The 18,051-nt window shown below is 36.4% G+C and overlaps 1 protein-coding gene across 5 annotated transcripts in view; it reads left to right on the plus strand.

Moving 5' to 3' along the window:
• Window positions 1–18,051, plus strand: part of MYBL1 (MYB proto-oncogene like 1) — a 242,921-nt gene that overhangs the window by 185,031 nt on the left and 39,839 nt on the right. For all 5 annotated transcript variants that reach the window (XM_033934279.1, XM_033934277.1, XM_033934278.1 and 2 more), the window contains one exon: window positions 2,003–2,145. In XM_033934279.1, the coding sequence (XP_033790170.1) occupies window positions 2,003–2,145 (143 nt within the window). The remainder of the gene's footprint in view (window positions 1–2,002; window positions 2,146–18,051) is intronic.

An 18,051-nucleotide genomic window follows, 5' to 3' on the forward strand; every position in this document is an offset into this window, starting at 1 on the left:
AGGTGTTGCCAAGCTCACCACATCACATGACTCCTCATGCTTTTTTTAAAATTCAGATGCAGTCCTTTTCTTTACCACTTTTCTTTGTGAGGTCATCTCATGCATCTACCACTCTTTCTTTTTCTTTTCTTTTTTTTTTTTTTTTTAAATCTTTATTCATTTTATAACTTACATCAAGTGTACAGTAAATATAAAACAATTATAATACAACCACTCTTTCAATAAAGAAATATTTCCTTAGATTATCCTTGCCTATTTCCTTTTCATTTTTAGCCTTTGACCCTTGTTCCAGAGCTTTCTATCAATTGATAGAGACCCACTTCTTGTGAATTTATTCTATGGTGGTATTTAAATGTGTCCATCTCCTCTCTCTCCCCTATCTTCCAAAGTAATCATTTTGAGATCTTTGTCTGCTTTGATAGGCTTTGTAATGAAGACCTTTTAGTAACTGCCCTCTAGACCAACTGATTCCATCTTTATTTCTTTTTAAAGGTACGGACTCCAAAATTATACATAGTATTCCAATTGAGATCCAAATGCCTCTGTCTACATCCGCTAGAATTTCACTTTTGAAATTATCCTTTAGTGCTTATATTTGGCTTGAAAGGTTGGCTTCCTGTCTTAGTACAGAAATTTTTTTAGAAGTTTTCTGAACCTGATATAATGGTCACAAGATCATAGTGGAAGTAGAAGTTGGTTCCAGCATTTTGCTAATTGATATTGGATAGATAAGATCATAAATGGAGTAGTTTTAAATTAATTTAAAAGGAGATTGTGTCTTTTAACAGGAAAAATAGCATTTTAGGATAAAAATAGACTGGGCCTTAGATGTCTGGGCCAATCAGAGCCTCAGGCCCCTCCCCAGTGCATCCCAAGATGTACCGGGGAGGGGAAGGCCCATTTTCAATGTCGCAGGACTTCTGAGAGGAGGGAGTCCATATCCCTCCATGCATTAATTTGGAGGTAAGGGGGAGGGGTCATCGGCGGGTGGGGGAGGTGTTCTATGGCAAAGGGTGGTCACTTGCCAGCGGGGGAGAGTAGGCATCTTTTCTGCTGCGGAGGGTGGGGTGCGTGGCCAAGATTTCTTAGCAGCGGGAGAGTGTTGGCATCTCTTTCGATGCGGGGAGGGGGGTACGCGGCCAGGATTTCTTGGCAGCAGGAGAGTGTGGGCATCTCTCCTGCTTCAGGGAGGGGTGTCACTGCCATTCCGGTGAGGGGTGTTCGCCGCCACTGTGGGGGTAATGCATCAGGAGAGAATGGGCATCTCTCCTGCTGCATCACAACACAGGCTTTCTAGCTGTCTCTGACACTGACTGGCACCCCTGGACCAGCTGCTTATTTTTGTCACCAAAAGCTAACGCCGCTTTTAGAAAATGGCTCGCATTTTTTAAGAATCCACCAGAGGGCTCATTTCAGTGTTGAAGAGCCCATTTGCATGTCATTGTCGGAAACTGCTAGAAAGCTCGCTATTGACAGAGATGATATGTTTTTATAATTCGCTGCTAAAATGCGTACAGGCTAAACCGTTGGTAAACAGTTTAGCGATGGCATTAAAGTTTTGAGAATCTGGCCCTTGATGAGTATACGAGTATGAAATCAAATATTATACTGATATTTTGTATCATATACAGTGGTAATTTAATTACAATGCTACAAAGTTTCCACAGTGAGTTGCATGTTTGGGGTTTGTGTTTCTTAATTCTTATTGTATGCTTTGTCCTATTTTTTCTTGGTGCAGGAAATTGTAAACATTTATTGCTTTAATTTATTCAGATATAGGAGATGGGTGCTTTCACAAATTGTTGTAAGCACTGTAATTGGCACAGAGATGTAGATTTCTAACAGTGTATACAAATGCTTAAACATAACTGATATATATAATCAAAGTAAATATTCTTAAGTTATTTCCAATGGAAAATTTGTTGATATATTATGTCTTCAGTATGAACTGTAAATTTGTGACCTACAGACTTAGTCTTTGTATTTTCTGTTTAAAATGTAGTTTTTCAACACGTGTTCTGGAAATGAGCAGTTTAACCTTGAAAATCCTGCATTTACATCCACTCCAATATGTGGACAGAAAGTCCTTATTACAACACCTCTTCACAAAGATATGACACCTAAAGATCAAAAGGAAAATGCAGGGTAAGAATTGAAAAATAACTTTGTATAATGCGAGATCTTAATATTGAAAAATTCTGCAGCAATAACTTTAAAATAGGTGCTTAAATATTTACACAGATATCTTATATATACATTGTAAAGTAATTCATTTTCCAGTGCAATAGGTAAGACATTCTAGACCAGTGTATCGCAAACTTAGCACACTGGGCAGGAAGAAAGGCTCCAGCATCTGTCAGCTGACTTGCAACTGCCTCCTACCGTCAAGCATGCCAGGACTCCCAGGGCTTCGGAGTCGGAGACAATTTTGGGTACCTGGAGTCGATAAAAATGTACCGACGCTAACTCCTGATAAATTTAAATTATAAAAAAACAATACAGCAAGTTCAAATGTCCCATTTCACAAACAATAGTCATAATTAACACATTGTTTGCGGGCATTTTTCACCAATCTATGCTGAAAAGCGGGCAAATTTTTTAAATGTTGCATGGAAAATTACGTTTTGCGTAAAATAGCTGTAACTTCTGAACCATTGCTTATTTTTTGAATAAAACTTTCAGTTTCTTTTCTTATATTGAATTCTTTATTATAGTTTTTAATTATTTTGTTATAAACAATTACAATATTCAAGGTTAATTTAAAAAACTACACTTTTATACTGAAGAAATTTAAGGAAAGACAACTGAATTTACCGCTATTTTATTTATGATTTTGATCTCCCTTCCGACCCTAATTCCACAAATCGTCAGGTATCTCTTCATCATCTAACCTCTAACAATAGATAATGCGTAATTTTTAATTTGCTGAATAGCCATGTTTACACGTTTGCCGCACCCCAGCGCTAATTTATATAAACCGAGTTTTTTTGGCTCCTGCTTTCTAATGATAGTATGCAAAAAACGTGTTTACTCGTTTCCCACCAACAATGTGTTAAATATTTCTCTGATGTAAGAATAAAGCCCAGTGCATAGTTGTATTTCTACTAGTGTGAAGTACAGCCGAGCTATTATACAACCTTACATTTACATTATTATAATCTGGATTATATACATTAAAAAAAGTGTTTTCATTTTATGTCTGATATAATGTGTTTAACAAGTTCATTTGAGTATAAACAAGTGTAATGATGTAGGTGTAGGTGAGTGCTATGGCCTGATGTGCGTTCAGGTGTCTTGTCTGAACTCTCCATATATCCTCTGATCATTTTGCACACCACCTAATACTAGGAAGTTAGGTTAAGTGGCCCCCCTGGCCTTGGAGCCTCCCATTGCCCTGTCTTCAGAAGATCACAAACAAAGATAAAGGTAGCAGCATCTGCTCAACTTCCTCTGTCTGCTAAAAGAGCTTAGAAGAACTTGGAGGAACAGCTTTTTGGATTCAACTGTAATCAAATCTTGTTAGCTGCTATTTATGTTGATCCAATGAGCCGAATTTTGTTGAGCAATGACCAGACTGATACTGCAAAAAAGGCCTTCTATGAAGTAGCAAAGGGGTGCACAAATGGTTGATCGTGATCGACCAGTAGATCGCAAAGGCAATGCAAGTTGATCGCGTTGCCTTTGCAATAACATACATAGTAACATAGTAGATGATGGCAGATATCGACCCGAATGGTCCATCCAGTCTGCCCAACCTGATTGAATTTAAATTTTTTTAATTTTTTCTTCTTAGCTATTTCTGGGCAAGAATCCAAACCTCTACCCGGTTCTGTGCTTGGGTTCCTACTGCCGAAATCTCCGTTAAAACCTATTCCAGCCCATCTACATCCTCCCAGCCATTGAAGCGCTCCCCAGCCCATCCTCCACCAAACGGCCATATACAGACACAGACCGTGCAAGTCTGCCCAGTACTGGCCTTAGTTCAATTTTTAATATTATTTTCTGATTCTAGATCCTCTGTGTTCATCCCACGCTTCTTTGAACTCAGTCACAGTTTTACTCTTCACCACCTCTCTCAGGAGCGCATTCCAGGCATCCTCCACCCTATCCGTAAAGTAGAATTTCCTAACATTGCCTTTGAATCTACCACCCCTCAACCTCAAATTATGTCCTCTGGTTTTACCATTTTCCTTTCTCTGGAAAAGATTTTGTTAATACCCTTCAAATATTTGAACGTCTGAATTATATCTCCCCTGTCTCTCCTTTCTTCTAGGGTATACATATTCAGGGCTTCCAGTCTCTCCTCATACGTCTTCTGGCGCAAGCCTCCTATCATTTTTGTCGCCCTCCTCTGGACCACTTCAAGTCTTCTTATGTCCTTTGCCAGATACAGTCTCCAAAACTGAACACAATACTCCAAGTGGGGCCTTACCAATGACCTGTACAGGGGCATCAACACTTTCTTCCTTCTACTGGCTACACCTCTCTTTATACAGCCCAGCATCCTTCTGGCAGCAGCCACTGCCTTGTCACACTGTTTTTTTGCCTTTAGATCTTTGGACACTATCACCCCACGGTCCCTCTCCCTGTCCTTGCATATCAGCTTCTCTCCTCCCAGCATATACGGTTCCATCTGATTATTAATCCCCAAATGCATTACTCTGCATTGAATTTTAGTTGCCAGGCATTAGACCATTCCTCTAACTTTTGCAGATCCTTTTTCATATTTTCCACTCCCTCTTCGGTGTCTACTCTGTTACAAATGTTGGTATCATCTGCAAAAAGGCACACTTTTCCTTCTAACCCTTCAGCAATGTCACTCACAAACATATTGGACAGGATTGGCCCTAGCACTGAACCCTGAGGGACTCCACTACTCACCTTTCCTTTCTCCGAGCGACTTACATTAACCACCACCCTCTGGCGTCTGTCCGACAGCCAGTTCCTTAACCCAGTTCACCACTTTGGGTCCTAACTTCAGCCCTTCAAGTTTGTTCAACAGCCTCTTATGAGGAACTGTATCAAAGGCTTTTCTGAAATCTAAGTAAATTACATCTAGCATATGTCCTCGATCCAGCTCTTTGGTCACCCAAACAAAAAATTCAATCAGGTTCGTTTGGCACGATTTATCTTTTGTAAAGCCATGTTGCCTCGGATCCTTTAACCCATTAGATTCAAGGAAGTACACTATCCTTTCTTTCAGCAACACTTGCATTATTTTTCCAACAACTGAAGTGAGGCTCACCGGCCTGTAGTTTCCTGCTTCATCCATGTGACCACTTTTATGAATAGGGACCACATCCGCTCTCCTCCAAGCCCCAGGAATCACTCCTGTCTTCAGAGATTTGTTGAACAAGTCTTTAATAGGACTCGCCAGAACCTCTTTGAGCTCCCTTAGTATCCTGGGCTGGATCCCATCTGGTCCCATCACTTTGTCCACCTTTAGTTTTTCAAATTGCTTATAAACACTCTCCTCCGTGAACGGCGCAGTAAAATCTACTGGGCAACGGTTTTTTTTTTAACTATTTCCTTGCTGCTAACTTCGAGAAAGAAATTGTGAAGGAAAAATATAAATCTCTGCTGTTGTACTTGAAAAGATTCAGATATAGGAGATTGTAGGTTTTTTTTTTTTTTTTTTTTTTTCAGCGTTTGGGCTGTGAGAAAAGGACAAATAAAAGGTTTAATGATTTCTGTAACCTGAAAAAAGTGACATTGAGGCAATTGAGAGACGCTGAAATAAATATATTGGATGGAATATTGCTCTCCTCGGTAAAGGCTGCGATTGGGCTTATAAGAGGAGAGCCAGAAAAGAAGGCTACAAAATTTTCAGCGATGAAGCTAGATGTCACAACAAGTTGGTAAATTAATTCTATAAAAGAATAACCAACCATACATAAAAAAAAGATCTACTACTTGAATGTTATTGCCTTCATAGAGACTGAGATAGGGCTTGAAGGAGAAGAAAAAAAAAAAAAAAAAAAAAAAACTACTGACATTTTTTCTCACAGCAATAGAACCTAAGACAAATAACTTACAGTTGCTTTAAGAATACTGAGAAGAAAAAAAAAAAAAAAAAGGGGGCGTGGCTTGGACGGATAGTTGGATAAACGAATAGCTCCTTATATGCAAATATATTAAAAAGAATTACTACTAAATATTTTAAATTTTAATTTTAAAGAAACTAAAATATATATTGAAATATGACTTCAACTAAACAAAATAAAGCTGACTTGGGAGCTGGAACATCGGGAAGCAATAAGAGGTCGAAACCTGAGCCAGGTACACCCTCTAAAATCCCATTACCAACAGAAAAAAATCTGGATGTTATGGAAGAACTAAGACAAATAAAAGAAATTGTCTTAGATAGTAACAAAAAACTACAAAAAGCAATGGAAGATGCTGCAATCCTAACTAAAAGAGTGGACATTACAGAAAATAGAATTTCAACATTAGAAGATATTACAGAACAATTAAATACAGATATGAATCACAGCAAAATCATATGGAAAGAAATAACAGAGATAAAAAAAAATCTGGAAGACAGCCGGAATCGTGAAAGACGGAATAATTTAAGAATAATCGGATTACCTGAAGGAGTGGAAAAGAATGATCCGATTGCATTTCTTGAAAAATTTCTACCTAAAATATTACCACTGAAATTTAAAACGGAACTGGAAATTGAAAGAGCTCATAGGATTCCAACACAAAGAAATAACACTCAAACAGGTCCAAGAACTTTAATTTTCAAACTTTTAAGACATCAACAAGCAATTGAAATATGCCAAATAGCCAAGGAAATCAAAAATCTTAAATGCCAAGATTCAAAAATATACATTGTCCCGGACTTTGCAAAAGAAACAGCAACAAGAAGAAAACAATTCTTAGACATGAGACCACAACTAAGATCTCTAGGAGCTAGATTCGGGCTCCTCTATCCGGCGATTATGAAGGTTACCATCGCTAACAAAACGCAAAACTTTACAGATCCAAAAAAACTACAGGAATTTATAAATCAACTGGAGCAACCTATGACAATCTAAAGAACATTTAATGGGTTCATACTAAAGAATATTGACCAATTTGTGAAAACTTTGACTTATATGATAATGAATTTCAATAAAAGAACATTGGTTAAATATAAATTGGAACGGAAAGCAATGGAAAAAGAACACACAAGGATCGAATTAAAGACTTAAACAACTTGCAACATTCTCCATGGAAAATAAGAAAAATGAAAAAATACAAAAATTCTAGAATTCTACTCAGAATAAATAGAATAAACTTACTGGCAGGAACGAAAATGAATTGAAATACATCTTCGAACTCAAATAATGACGAAGAAAGTTTTTTCAACAAACTTAAAGATGTACTGATTGGATGAGAAATTTTGAAGGCGGAGTAATTGTGAGAAGGGAATTATCCTTCAACCACAGAGAAGATCATAAAAAAGATGAAGTGATTGGTTTGTTATATTTCTGGTTGAAGGTGGTACTTCGGGTTTAATTTTGCGTTTCAGATACATTAAAATGCGTTTCAAATACGATATATATAAAAAGAATATATCTGAAACGCAAAAATTGCCTGAAAAGTTTTTTAAATATATATATCTCAATTTTCATGTTTCATCTTTATAGATAATTGTTCTTTTATTTATTAAGTTGAATTTTAGTACCCACAATTGTTCAACCTGGCAATCCTCTATGGGAGATAAAGAGAGAGTTTTTAGCACAGGACTACACTCTCGTCTGCACAGGCCTCAGATACTTTAAAATTATAGATGTCTGGAGAGTATGCTATTGAGACAGAGCTAACGAGAACACTGATGGGATTGTTGGCTTCTCTTAATTGACAACTCTCTCGTGAATCATAGGAAAATAATGAGCATAAGAGATGGGGGGGATTCCTGTGCTGAAGACTCTTATTACAGTTCTGAGGAAAGAGGCTAAATTAGAATGCTCTAACATGATAAACTTAATATACCCAGGTATGAAAGTTTTTTAAAGTAAAAATAATATACCACCTGAAAAGAAATGAATTTTAATTGAAATGTTCTAAGATATAAGTAATGTAATATATTCATTCTTATGGATTTAAAGACATACAAATATAGAAAATAATCTTTCAATACATAAGAATGAAAAACTTTTTACTTATTCTTATAATTAATAATAAAATAAGAGAAAATATACAGAAATAGGGGAAAAAATGGTAGTACTTTAGATAATTATTAATAGCCTGTCGGAGTTATCTAAATCTAACCTCAACCTGCGTATCCAAGTTTTCGTAATTAATGAGGGGGGGAAGGGAGGGATAAAAGGGATGGGAGGGAATAAAGGGGAAATATATAAGGTAATCATGGGTGTAAAGGAAAAAAGAGAAATGAAATACTTAAAACATTGGGAAAATATACATAATTTAATATCTGAAAATTTAAAAATAAATGGATATTAAAATTATGTCTTTAAATGTTAACGGTCTAAATCATATGATAAAAAGGAAAAAAGCATTATCATTTTTAAAAAGGCAAGATGCAGATATTTGCCTTATACAAGAGACCCACCTCTCACATATAGAATCTAAAAAGCTAGAAGGAGGCTGGGTCAAACAATGTTTTTTCTCACCAGCTATAGGGAAAAAAGCAGGTGTTGCTATTTTAATTAATAAAAAATGCTCTGCTTCATTCAAACTAAAAGCTTCAGATATTCATGGAAGATGGATAATGGTGGAAATGAATATGGGAAATACTACCATGACGTTAATCAATATATACGCCCCTAATTCGAACCAAAATGAATTCTTTAAAACTCTTCAACAAATGATCATACCACTGGCTACTTCAAATCTTATAGTAGCAGGGGACTTCAATGCTGTAATGGATCCTTTATTAGATAAAAACCCAAGTAGAGTTATGAAATCTATGGGACTAGATAATTTGATTCAATCTTGTGATTTAATAGATATATGGAGAATACTTCATTTTGATGGTCGGGAATTTTCTTTCTGTTCTCATGTTCATAATTCCTTTTCAAGAATAGATTATATCTTTACTTCAAATCATCTTGCACATCAAGTGACACAAGCTGCCATTGATCCAATTATTCTATCTGACCATGGTGGAGTGTGGATCAAAATTAAAACTACAGATCAAAATAATAACAGACCAATTTGGAAAATGGATAATACACTGTTGGTTGACCAAAACTTTTGTGAAAATCTTCTAACAAAAATGAAAGAATTTTTTCAAATAAATGATAATGATGATATTAACAGAGAAACTTTATGGGATGCTTTTAAGGCATCAATTAGAGGACAAATAATTTCTTATTCGGCTTTTCTAAAAAAACAAATTAAAAAACAATTTTTATTCTTAGAAAAAGAGATAAAAAATTTAGAATCAAAACTTATAGATAAATGGGAATATTCTATTCAACAAGAATTATTAAAATTAAAAGGTAAATATAATGAGATCTCATCTAAAATGATTAGGAAAGATTTATTTTCTCAACAAACATTGTACTATGGTAATTCAAACAAATCAGGAAGAATACTGGCAAATTATCTTAAAGCGAAAAAAAGAAAAACAAAATTAATAGCAATAAAAGATGAAAATGGAAATACATATACACAAATTGAACCTATTTTAAAACAATTCTTGAAATTTTATAAATCTCTTTATTCTTCCGAAAATTATCCAAATAAAGGAAAAGATGGTTTTGAATTTTTAAAAATGTTAGAGGGTCCAAAAATTCCTGAACATATAAAACGAAGTTTGGAAGAACCAATATCACTAAAAGAATTAGGAACAGCTTTGAAGTCCCTTAGAGTTGGATCCGCTCCAGGTGGTGATGGATATACAGTGGAATTTTATAAAACATTTCAAAATTTTTTACTACCCTATTTATTAAATCTCTATCAATATCAGCTCAATAAAGGTTGTATTAAAGGCACTATAGCAGAATCTTTGACTATTGTTTTGCCAAAGTCCAATAAAGATCCCACTTTGGTCTCAAACTATAGACCAATATCTTTAATAAATGTAGATGGAAAATTATTAGCAAAAATACTTGCGCTAAGATTAGCTAAAGCTCTCCCCCATATAATAGGTATGCATCAAACAGGATTCGTTGCTCAAAGACATTCATCTCACAATACCAGATTAACATTCCATATGTTATATTTAACAAAGAAAATGAATGAACCTACTTTTGCAATTTCATTAGACGCAGAAAAGGCCTTTGATAGAGTAGAATGGCCTTTTATGTATCAAGCAATGGAATGGTTTGGTATAGGTCCTGGATTTATACAAATGATACAAACAATGTATAGCTCCCCTTCTGCTAGACTATATATTAATAATACGTTTTCAGAAAAATTTAATCTACAGAGAGGAGTTAGACAAGGATGTCCCTTATCCCCTTTGCTGTTTGATATTGTTTTAGAACCCTTAATATTAGCCATCCAACAAGCTAAGGAGATACAGGGTATACCTCATTCAGATAAAGAATATAAGATATCTGCTTATGCAGATGATCTATTACTATATCTGAAAAATCCAGAATCCACCATTCCACATCTACTTGAATTGATTGAGAAATTTGGAAATTTTTCAGGATATAAAATTAATTGGAATAAATCAGAGATTCTTCCACTAAATATACATTGTACAAAAGGTTTATTTGATACATTCCCTTTTGTTTGGAAGGAAGAATATATTAAATACCTTGGAATTTTGATAACAAAAACAATAGATGAAACAATGAAAATTAATGAAAAATGCTTATTACAAAAAGTAATAGAAATGTGTGAGCAATGGAATCCTTTGCATTTATCTTGGTGGGGAAGAGTACAAACTGTAAAAATGATGATTTTACCGGTAGTATGTTACCAAATGGGGATGATACCAGTTTTCTTTCAAGATTCGTTTTATACAAAAATAAATAGGACTTTGACAAAATTTATATGGCTTAATAAAAAACCAAGAATTGCTCTAGCGTCATTACAAAAACCAATTAAGGAGGGAGGGGTAAATTTTCCCAACTTTTATAGGTATCATCAAGCCTATATCTTACGTCATGGTATGTATTGGATCCTCCCAGAACCCACAGATAATATTCCAGACTGGTTTTGGCTAGAATGGAGGCTTATATTTCCATTACGTCTTAATCATGTAATTAGTATCAAAATGCCAAGGTTATACAAAGATCAAAAAATACTTATGGATACCTGGAAAACTCTAAAATACATAAGTAATCTTACTCAAATTCCAATTAGTAAATCAACCAACCAAACTATATGGCTAAACCCCAAGATCAAAATTGGCGGTTTTAAAGTCATCTGGAAACATTGGATGATAGCAGGCATTCGCACTTTGGATGATGTAATTAAAAATGATAAATTGCTGGAGTTTTCACAATTGCAACAGAAATTTGGTCTCAATAAAACACAATATTTTAAATGGTTGCAATTGAAGCAGTCTATTCAGGAAGGGTTCCCTGAATGGAAAGATCTCGCTAAATATCACAGTTTGGAATTCTTATGTTTCCAGATGGACTCAATAGGTCACAAAGCCGCACAGTGGTATAAATTAATATCCGGATATATAAATAAAAAACCAAAAAATGGTCTTAGAGACATTTGGAGCATTGAGATAAAACACCAAATTAGTGCATCTCAATGGCCACGACTTTGGTCTTGGAGGCTAAAATGTACGGTGTCAGCATCTATGAGACAAACTTGGTTTTTTCTTCTTCATAGAGCTTTTTGGACCCCTACTCGTTTACAAAAAATAGATAGTTCAAGATCTAATAGATGCTGGCACTGTCATATTGAAATTGGGACACTAGATCATCTTTTATTCTTTTGTCCATTTATCCTATCATTCTGGAAATCAATTTGGCCCCAAATTAACAAATTGTTAGAAAATCCGGTAGCCTTGACATATGATACTATATTATTTGGAACAACCATGAGAGCAAAAAGCCAAATTTCATCTAGTAATAACAAACTTTTATTTATTTTAACTGGAATTGCAATACAACAAATTACATCCAATTGGAAACAACATGATAGATTGAATTATATGTTCTGGTGGAATTCGGTATGCCACATATACAAAATGGAACTCGCTATTGCAACACACAAAGGATACATGAATAAATTTCAAAAAATATGGGGACCATTAACTGATTTTTGTAAAGAAGGATAATTTTTCCTATAAATAAAACTTGGAAATATTTGAAGACCGTTAACATGATTTCTCTAATGAAAAATCAACTTTTCCCATGATAAGATATTGTAAAGAGGGGAACGGGGTGGGCTTTTCAATTTTGATTATTACATACTAAATTAATATTTAAAGAATGTACAATAAAATTGATTTATGTATTATTGGTTGGGAAGGAGGGTGGGACAGGGGATTATTATATTAATGTTAAACTTGATATTAATATATGAGTTAGTCAAGTGTATATTTAAGTTTCTATTGAGTTTATTTGTAACACTTGCTGTAACACAAAAAAAAAAATGAATAAAGAAGTATTTGTTTTAGCTCATTTGCTTTTTCCTCATCACTCTCCAGCATCTTTTAGTTTAGCAATTACATTTTTCATCTTCCTCCTTTCACTAATATATCTGAAAAAAATTTTGTCTCCCTTTTTTACATTTTTAGCCATTTGTTCTTCCTCCTGTGCTTTCGCCAGACATATCTCTCTCTTGGCTTCTTTCAGTTTCACCCTGTAGTCCTTTCTGCACTCCTCTTCTTGGTTTTTTTTTATATTTCATGAACGCCAACTCTTATTTTCTCTGCCACTAGTTTGGAGAACCATATCGGCTTCCTTTTTCTCTTGTTTTTATTGATATTCTTCACATAAAGGTCCGTAGCCATTTTTATCACTCCTTTCAGCTTAGACCTCTGTCTTTCCACTTCTCTTATGTCCTCCCATTCTAAGCTCTTTCTTCAGGTACTCTCCCATTGCATTAAAGTCCATATGTTTGAAATCTAGGACTTTAAGTATCGTGCGGCCGCTCTTCACTTTAGCCGTTATATCAAACCAAACCGTTTGATCGCTACTTCCCAGGTGAGTACCCACTCGAACATTAGAGATACTCTCTCCATTTGTGAGGACCAGATCCAATATCGCTTTTTCCCTTGTGGGTTCTGTCACCATTTGTCTGAGCAGAGCCTCTTGAAAGGCATCCACAATCTCCCTACTTCTTTCCAATTCCGCAGACGGAACATTCCAGTCTGCATCCAGCAGGTTGAAATCTCCCAATAGCAGCACCTCCTCTTTCCTTCCAAACTTTTGGATATCCACAATCAGATCCTTATCAATTTACTGCGATTGAGTCAGAGGTCTGTAGACTACACCCACGTAGATAGAATTTCCATCTTCTCTTTTCAGAGTGATCCATATCACTTCTTCCTCTCCCCAGGTCCCTTGCATTTCAGTCACTTGGATATTGATCTTTACATAGAGAGCTACTCCACCTTTTTTACCATCTCTGTCCTTCCTGAAAATATTATATCCCGGTATGTTTGCATCCCATCCATGTGATTCACTGAACCATGACTCTGTGATAGCGACAATATCTAGATCTGCCTCTAACATCAGGGCTTGCAGATCATGAACTTTGTTGCTTAGACTGCGAGCATTTGTGGTCATCGCTTTCCAGTTGTTTTTCAGCGGTAATCTCATTTTTCGTATGGATTTTTGTTTTGTTTCACTTTCCGTTGCAATACTAAGAAATGAGTTGCTTATATTGTTTATGTTGCAATCTTTACTACTATCACATCTTTTCTTTTGCCGGGGGTGGTCTCTATAATTGTCCTTCATACATACACAATCCCCACCTTCTAGTTTAAATGCCTAGAAACATATTGTCTAAATTTCTCTTCAAGGTTTCTTTTTCCTGCTGTAGTAATATTTAGCCCATCAGTGCAATATAGCTTCTTGTCCTTCCATGTATTTCCCCATCCTCCTATGTACCTGAAGCCTTCTTGATGACACCAGGCTTTGAGCCATCTATTAAAGCGATCTTGTTCTTCCTGCCTCCCCAAGCCAGGCCAGGTGCGTACAAGCGCCGGACCCAGAAACTTTCACTTCTGACGTCAATTTTGAGGTTGGAGAGGAAGTTCTGGGCCAGCCAATCGCTGCCTGGCTGGCCTGGAACTTTATCTCCAATGTCAGAGGTGAAGGCTTCTGGGTCCAGCGCTTGTACGCGCCTGGCCTGGCTAGGCAGGAAGAAATCGACATGGTGGCTTTGGGCGGGGGGGCAGGGAGAAAGAATTGGGGAAGTGGAGAAATTGGCGTGATGGCTTGGGGGGCAGGGAAGAGAGGAAGAAAGACAGGCAGACAGGGGGAGAGAGAAAGACAGAAATAAAGAGGGAGGCAGGGGGAGAGAGAAAGAAAGAGGGGCAGAAAGAAAGAAATATTGGATTTACAGAAGAAGGAAGTGCAACTAGAGACTCATGAAATCACCAGACAAAAAGGTAGGAAAAATGATTTTATTTTCAATGTAGTGATCAAAATGTGTCAGTTTTAAGAATTTATATCTGCTGTCTATATTTTGCACTATGGCCCCCTTTTTACTAAACCGCGATAGTGGTTTTTAGCGCAGGGAGCCTATGAGCATCAGGAGCTGCAATGGGCATTCAGCGCAGCTCCCTGCGCTAAAAAACGCTATCGTGGTTTAGTAAAAGAAGAGGGGGTATATTTGTCTATTTTTGTCTAGTTGTTACTGAGGTGACATTGCATATTTTAAAGTCATCTGCCTTGACCTCTGTAAAAACCTCCGAATACAAATGATTAACATTTTCTCTGCGTAGTGTGCTTTGTGGGGTTTTTTAAATTTTATTGTTGGTAGATCATTTTGACTTGGTCATTTTAAAAATAGCTCACAAGCCAAAAAAGTGTGGGCACCCTGATGTAGCAGTTTGCATGAAGGGATTACTACCTGAAACACCACCACTGGATGAAGCTATAAGCACTTGTAACTCAGGATCATCCTTTTCAAATGAAGAATTATACTTTGATTTCTACTTGGACAAAATGGAACTTTCAACAGTAAAGTGACGTCGCATATGCGTGAATGATAAACAACCAGAAAATGTCCAAATAAAGAGATTCCAGCAGAGGTTTATTAAAGAATTAAAAGAAGTAGAAAGTGATCGCTCATCGAAACTGACTGTAGAAGAAGCCATACTTGTTTATCCTGAGATTATTAGTGATGTGGCTAGAACCGTAATAGCAATGCCAACCACCCAAGTCAGTGTTGAAAGACTATTTTCAGCTCTAAAAATAATCAAGTCAGATTTAAGAGCTTCTATGAAAGAAGATCTGGCAGAAGCAATTCTGTTTCTTAGAACAGCAATACATTGAGTTAGTTTTGGATTGCATTTATTTATTTATTAAAAAATGTATGTACTGTACCGCATATAACTATGCAGTTTCCACATGACACACACAGAATCTTGTTTCCCTCCGACCACCATGTACATCACAGACATATCAAGACAACATTGCCAATCATCCCTGTCATGATATGGACAGAGCACAAATTCGATTAGTTCAGAAGTACAAACAAGCTCTAAATCATACTTTGATGTCAGAAAAATTCTAGAAGGCGATTATTAACTGAAATACATCTTAGCATAAGTAGGCGTTAGCAAGCAATTGAGTTTTCAGCATTTTCTTAAAATTCATCCTCCCCATACAAAACCGCAGGATACCAGGCAAGGCATTCCATAGTTGTACGCCAGCCACAGATATCATTGATGCTCCAATCCTAGCATGCATGGTTGACATACCCTCCAAACTTAATTTCATCCCATTTAAATCTCTAAGCTCTCTTCACGGTTTGTAGATCTGAAAAAATTATTGTAAGATCTTTGGGGAAGCATGATACAATGTCTGATATATAATTGCAACAATCTTAAACTGCTCTCTTTGTTGCATAGGTAACCAGTGTAGTTTCTTCAACACAGAAGTTATATGGGTACTCCTAGAAATCCCTGTGATTAATCTTGCAGCGGAACTGATAAGCATTTGCAAAGCCCTCAACTTCCCTTTCACAACTCCTAGGTATAATGAATTACAATAATCAGGATCAACGTCTGAACCACAGTGTGTTGGTAATATTGGCTTCAATCTATAAAGCATTAGAAGTTGCATGTATCCCTCCCTGATTATTTTTATTTTTTTTTTAGTTCAAAAGTTTTATTGTATTTCAAAATATATAGGGGTACATGTTCATAAGGATGGGTTACAAACAACAACACTGTGTTTATCTAAGATAAAAAGCTGCAAAATTAATTTAAATTAAATTAAAATGTGCACATGAGAGTGGTAAACAAATGCAAGCATGAGATAATAAAATATGTAAATAGCAATACATTGACCATATAGCAAAATCAGGCTAAATCATTTATCACAATATCTCAGGAGAGGAAGTTGCATGTATCCCTCCCTGCTTTCAAGGCCCTAGCAGTAGCCCACAAGAGAATTTATGCCACCACCCCCTCCTACATAAAATCCAAGCTTCCCATCTACACCCCCACTCGCACCCTCCGCTCAAAATCGGAAATACGCCTATGCATTCCCCCTTGAAGGTCCCTCCTCTCAGAAACTGCCCACAAACGATCCTACAGCCACTTCATCCCACATCTCTGGAATCAACTCCCCCCCAACTCAGGCAACAGAACTCTTTATTGACATTCCGTAAAATGGTAAAGACCCTCCTCTTCAACTAAAGGTCTCCCTCAGTCTACACCCCCCCTTAAACCCCACCTCTCTCTTCTCTCCCCTGTTTAACTTCTCCCTAAATTTCAGTATAGTCCTCTCTTAGTCTGTACTCTGATAAATTGTCTGTACTCTGAAAAATTGTTTGTACTCTGATAAATACTGCACAGTCTTGTATGTCCAAGCATCTAAACCTATTGTACATCTTATTTGTCTAATTACTTCCATTGTGTATGTTTACTTGTAGACCGTTCTGAGCTACTGGGAGGACGGGATAGAAATCTAAATAAATAAATAAATAAAATAAAAATTATTTTTAATATTTGGTTTTCCATTGCCAAACAGCTATCTAAGCACATTCCCAGGACGATCATCTCCTTTTTTATCAGCAGTTTTTCCCCATAACAACCACATTTTTAAACTCAAAATTCTCTCTTTGACCTTTCACCACCATTACCTCCGTTTTGTTAACATTCAGTTTCAAATCATGTTCAATCATCCAAATTCCACTCTACAACTATATTCCAAGTTTAATATATAAACTGTTTTAGGTTTTCCAGCTTTTGTTTTTGTTCATGTAGTTAAGCTTTGTTTGTGTTTTAAAACTACCAAAGAATGTGGTTCATATTTTTAAACTGATAAAGTTCCTATTCCTGATTTTTATGCATGCTATGCTAGTATTTTATAGCCACTTGATAAAAACAATAAATAAAACCTTATTTTCATTTTTTTATGCTTTGTTTAAACTGGCCAATTCAGTAGTGTCAGCTTCCTGCCTTCCTTGTTTTCTCTCCCCACCCCGAACCAGCAACGGCAGCTCTGTGTGCTTTTAACTTCGCCACACAGCTGCCGCTAGCATTAGTTTAAACGCGGTTTCATCAGGCAGCCTCCTGAAAAATCTCAAAATTGCTGTTTTTTGAGTTTGAAGTGTGTGTGAAAAATATCACAATTTTGGTGCAAATTTCTTGACGGTGGCCATCTTAGATTTTTGCGATCTTTTTTTGTAAAACTCCCTGCTTCTCCAAAACTGCAAATTTTGCCTAGAAACCTGTTGGGATGGAGTCCTTGGGCTCTCCTCATGTGGATTCTTGCCTGGATTTTGCAAATTTAGTGCTTTTAGAAAGTCTTTGTGCCCCATGCCGCATGGTGCAGCCAGGGGAGGTGGCAGCAGCGTCCAGCTTGGCCTCTCCCCTGCTGAAGCAGGTGACTAAACACTAGGCTTGGCTGTTAGTTCCAGCTGCCTGGCTGCAGATCCATCGCATCCTAAGAAATGCAAATTTAAGTCATCTAAGGGTGGCTCTATGCCCCAGGATCT

The sequence above is a fragment of the Geotrypetes seraphini genome, chromosome 2 (genome assembly GCF_902459505.1).
Source record: "Geotrypetes seraphini chromosome 2, aGeoSer1.1, whole genome shotgun sequence".
NCBI lineage: Eukaryota > Metazoa > Chordata > Amphibia > Gymnophiona > Dermophiidae > Geotrypetes > Geotrypetes seraphini.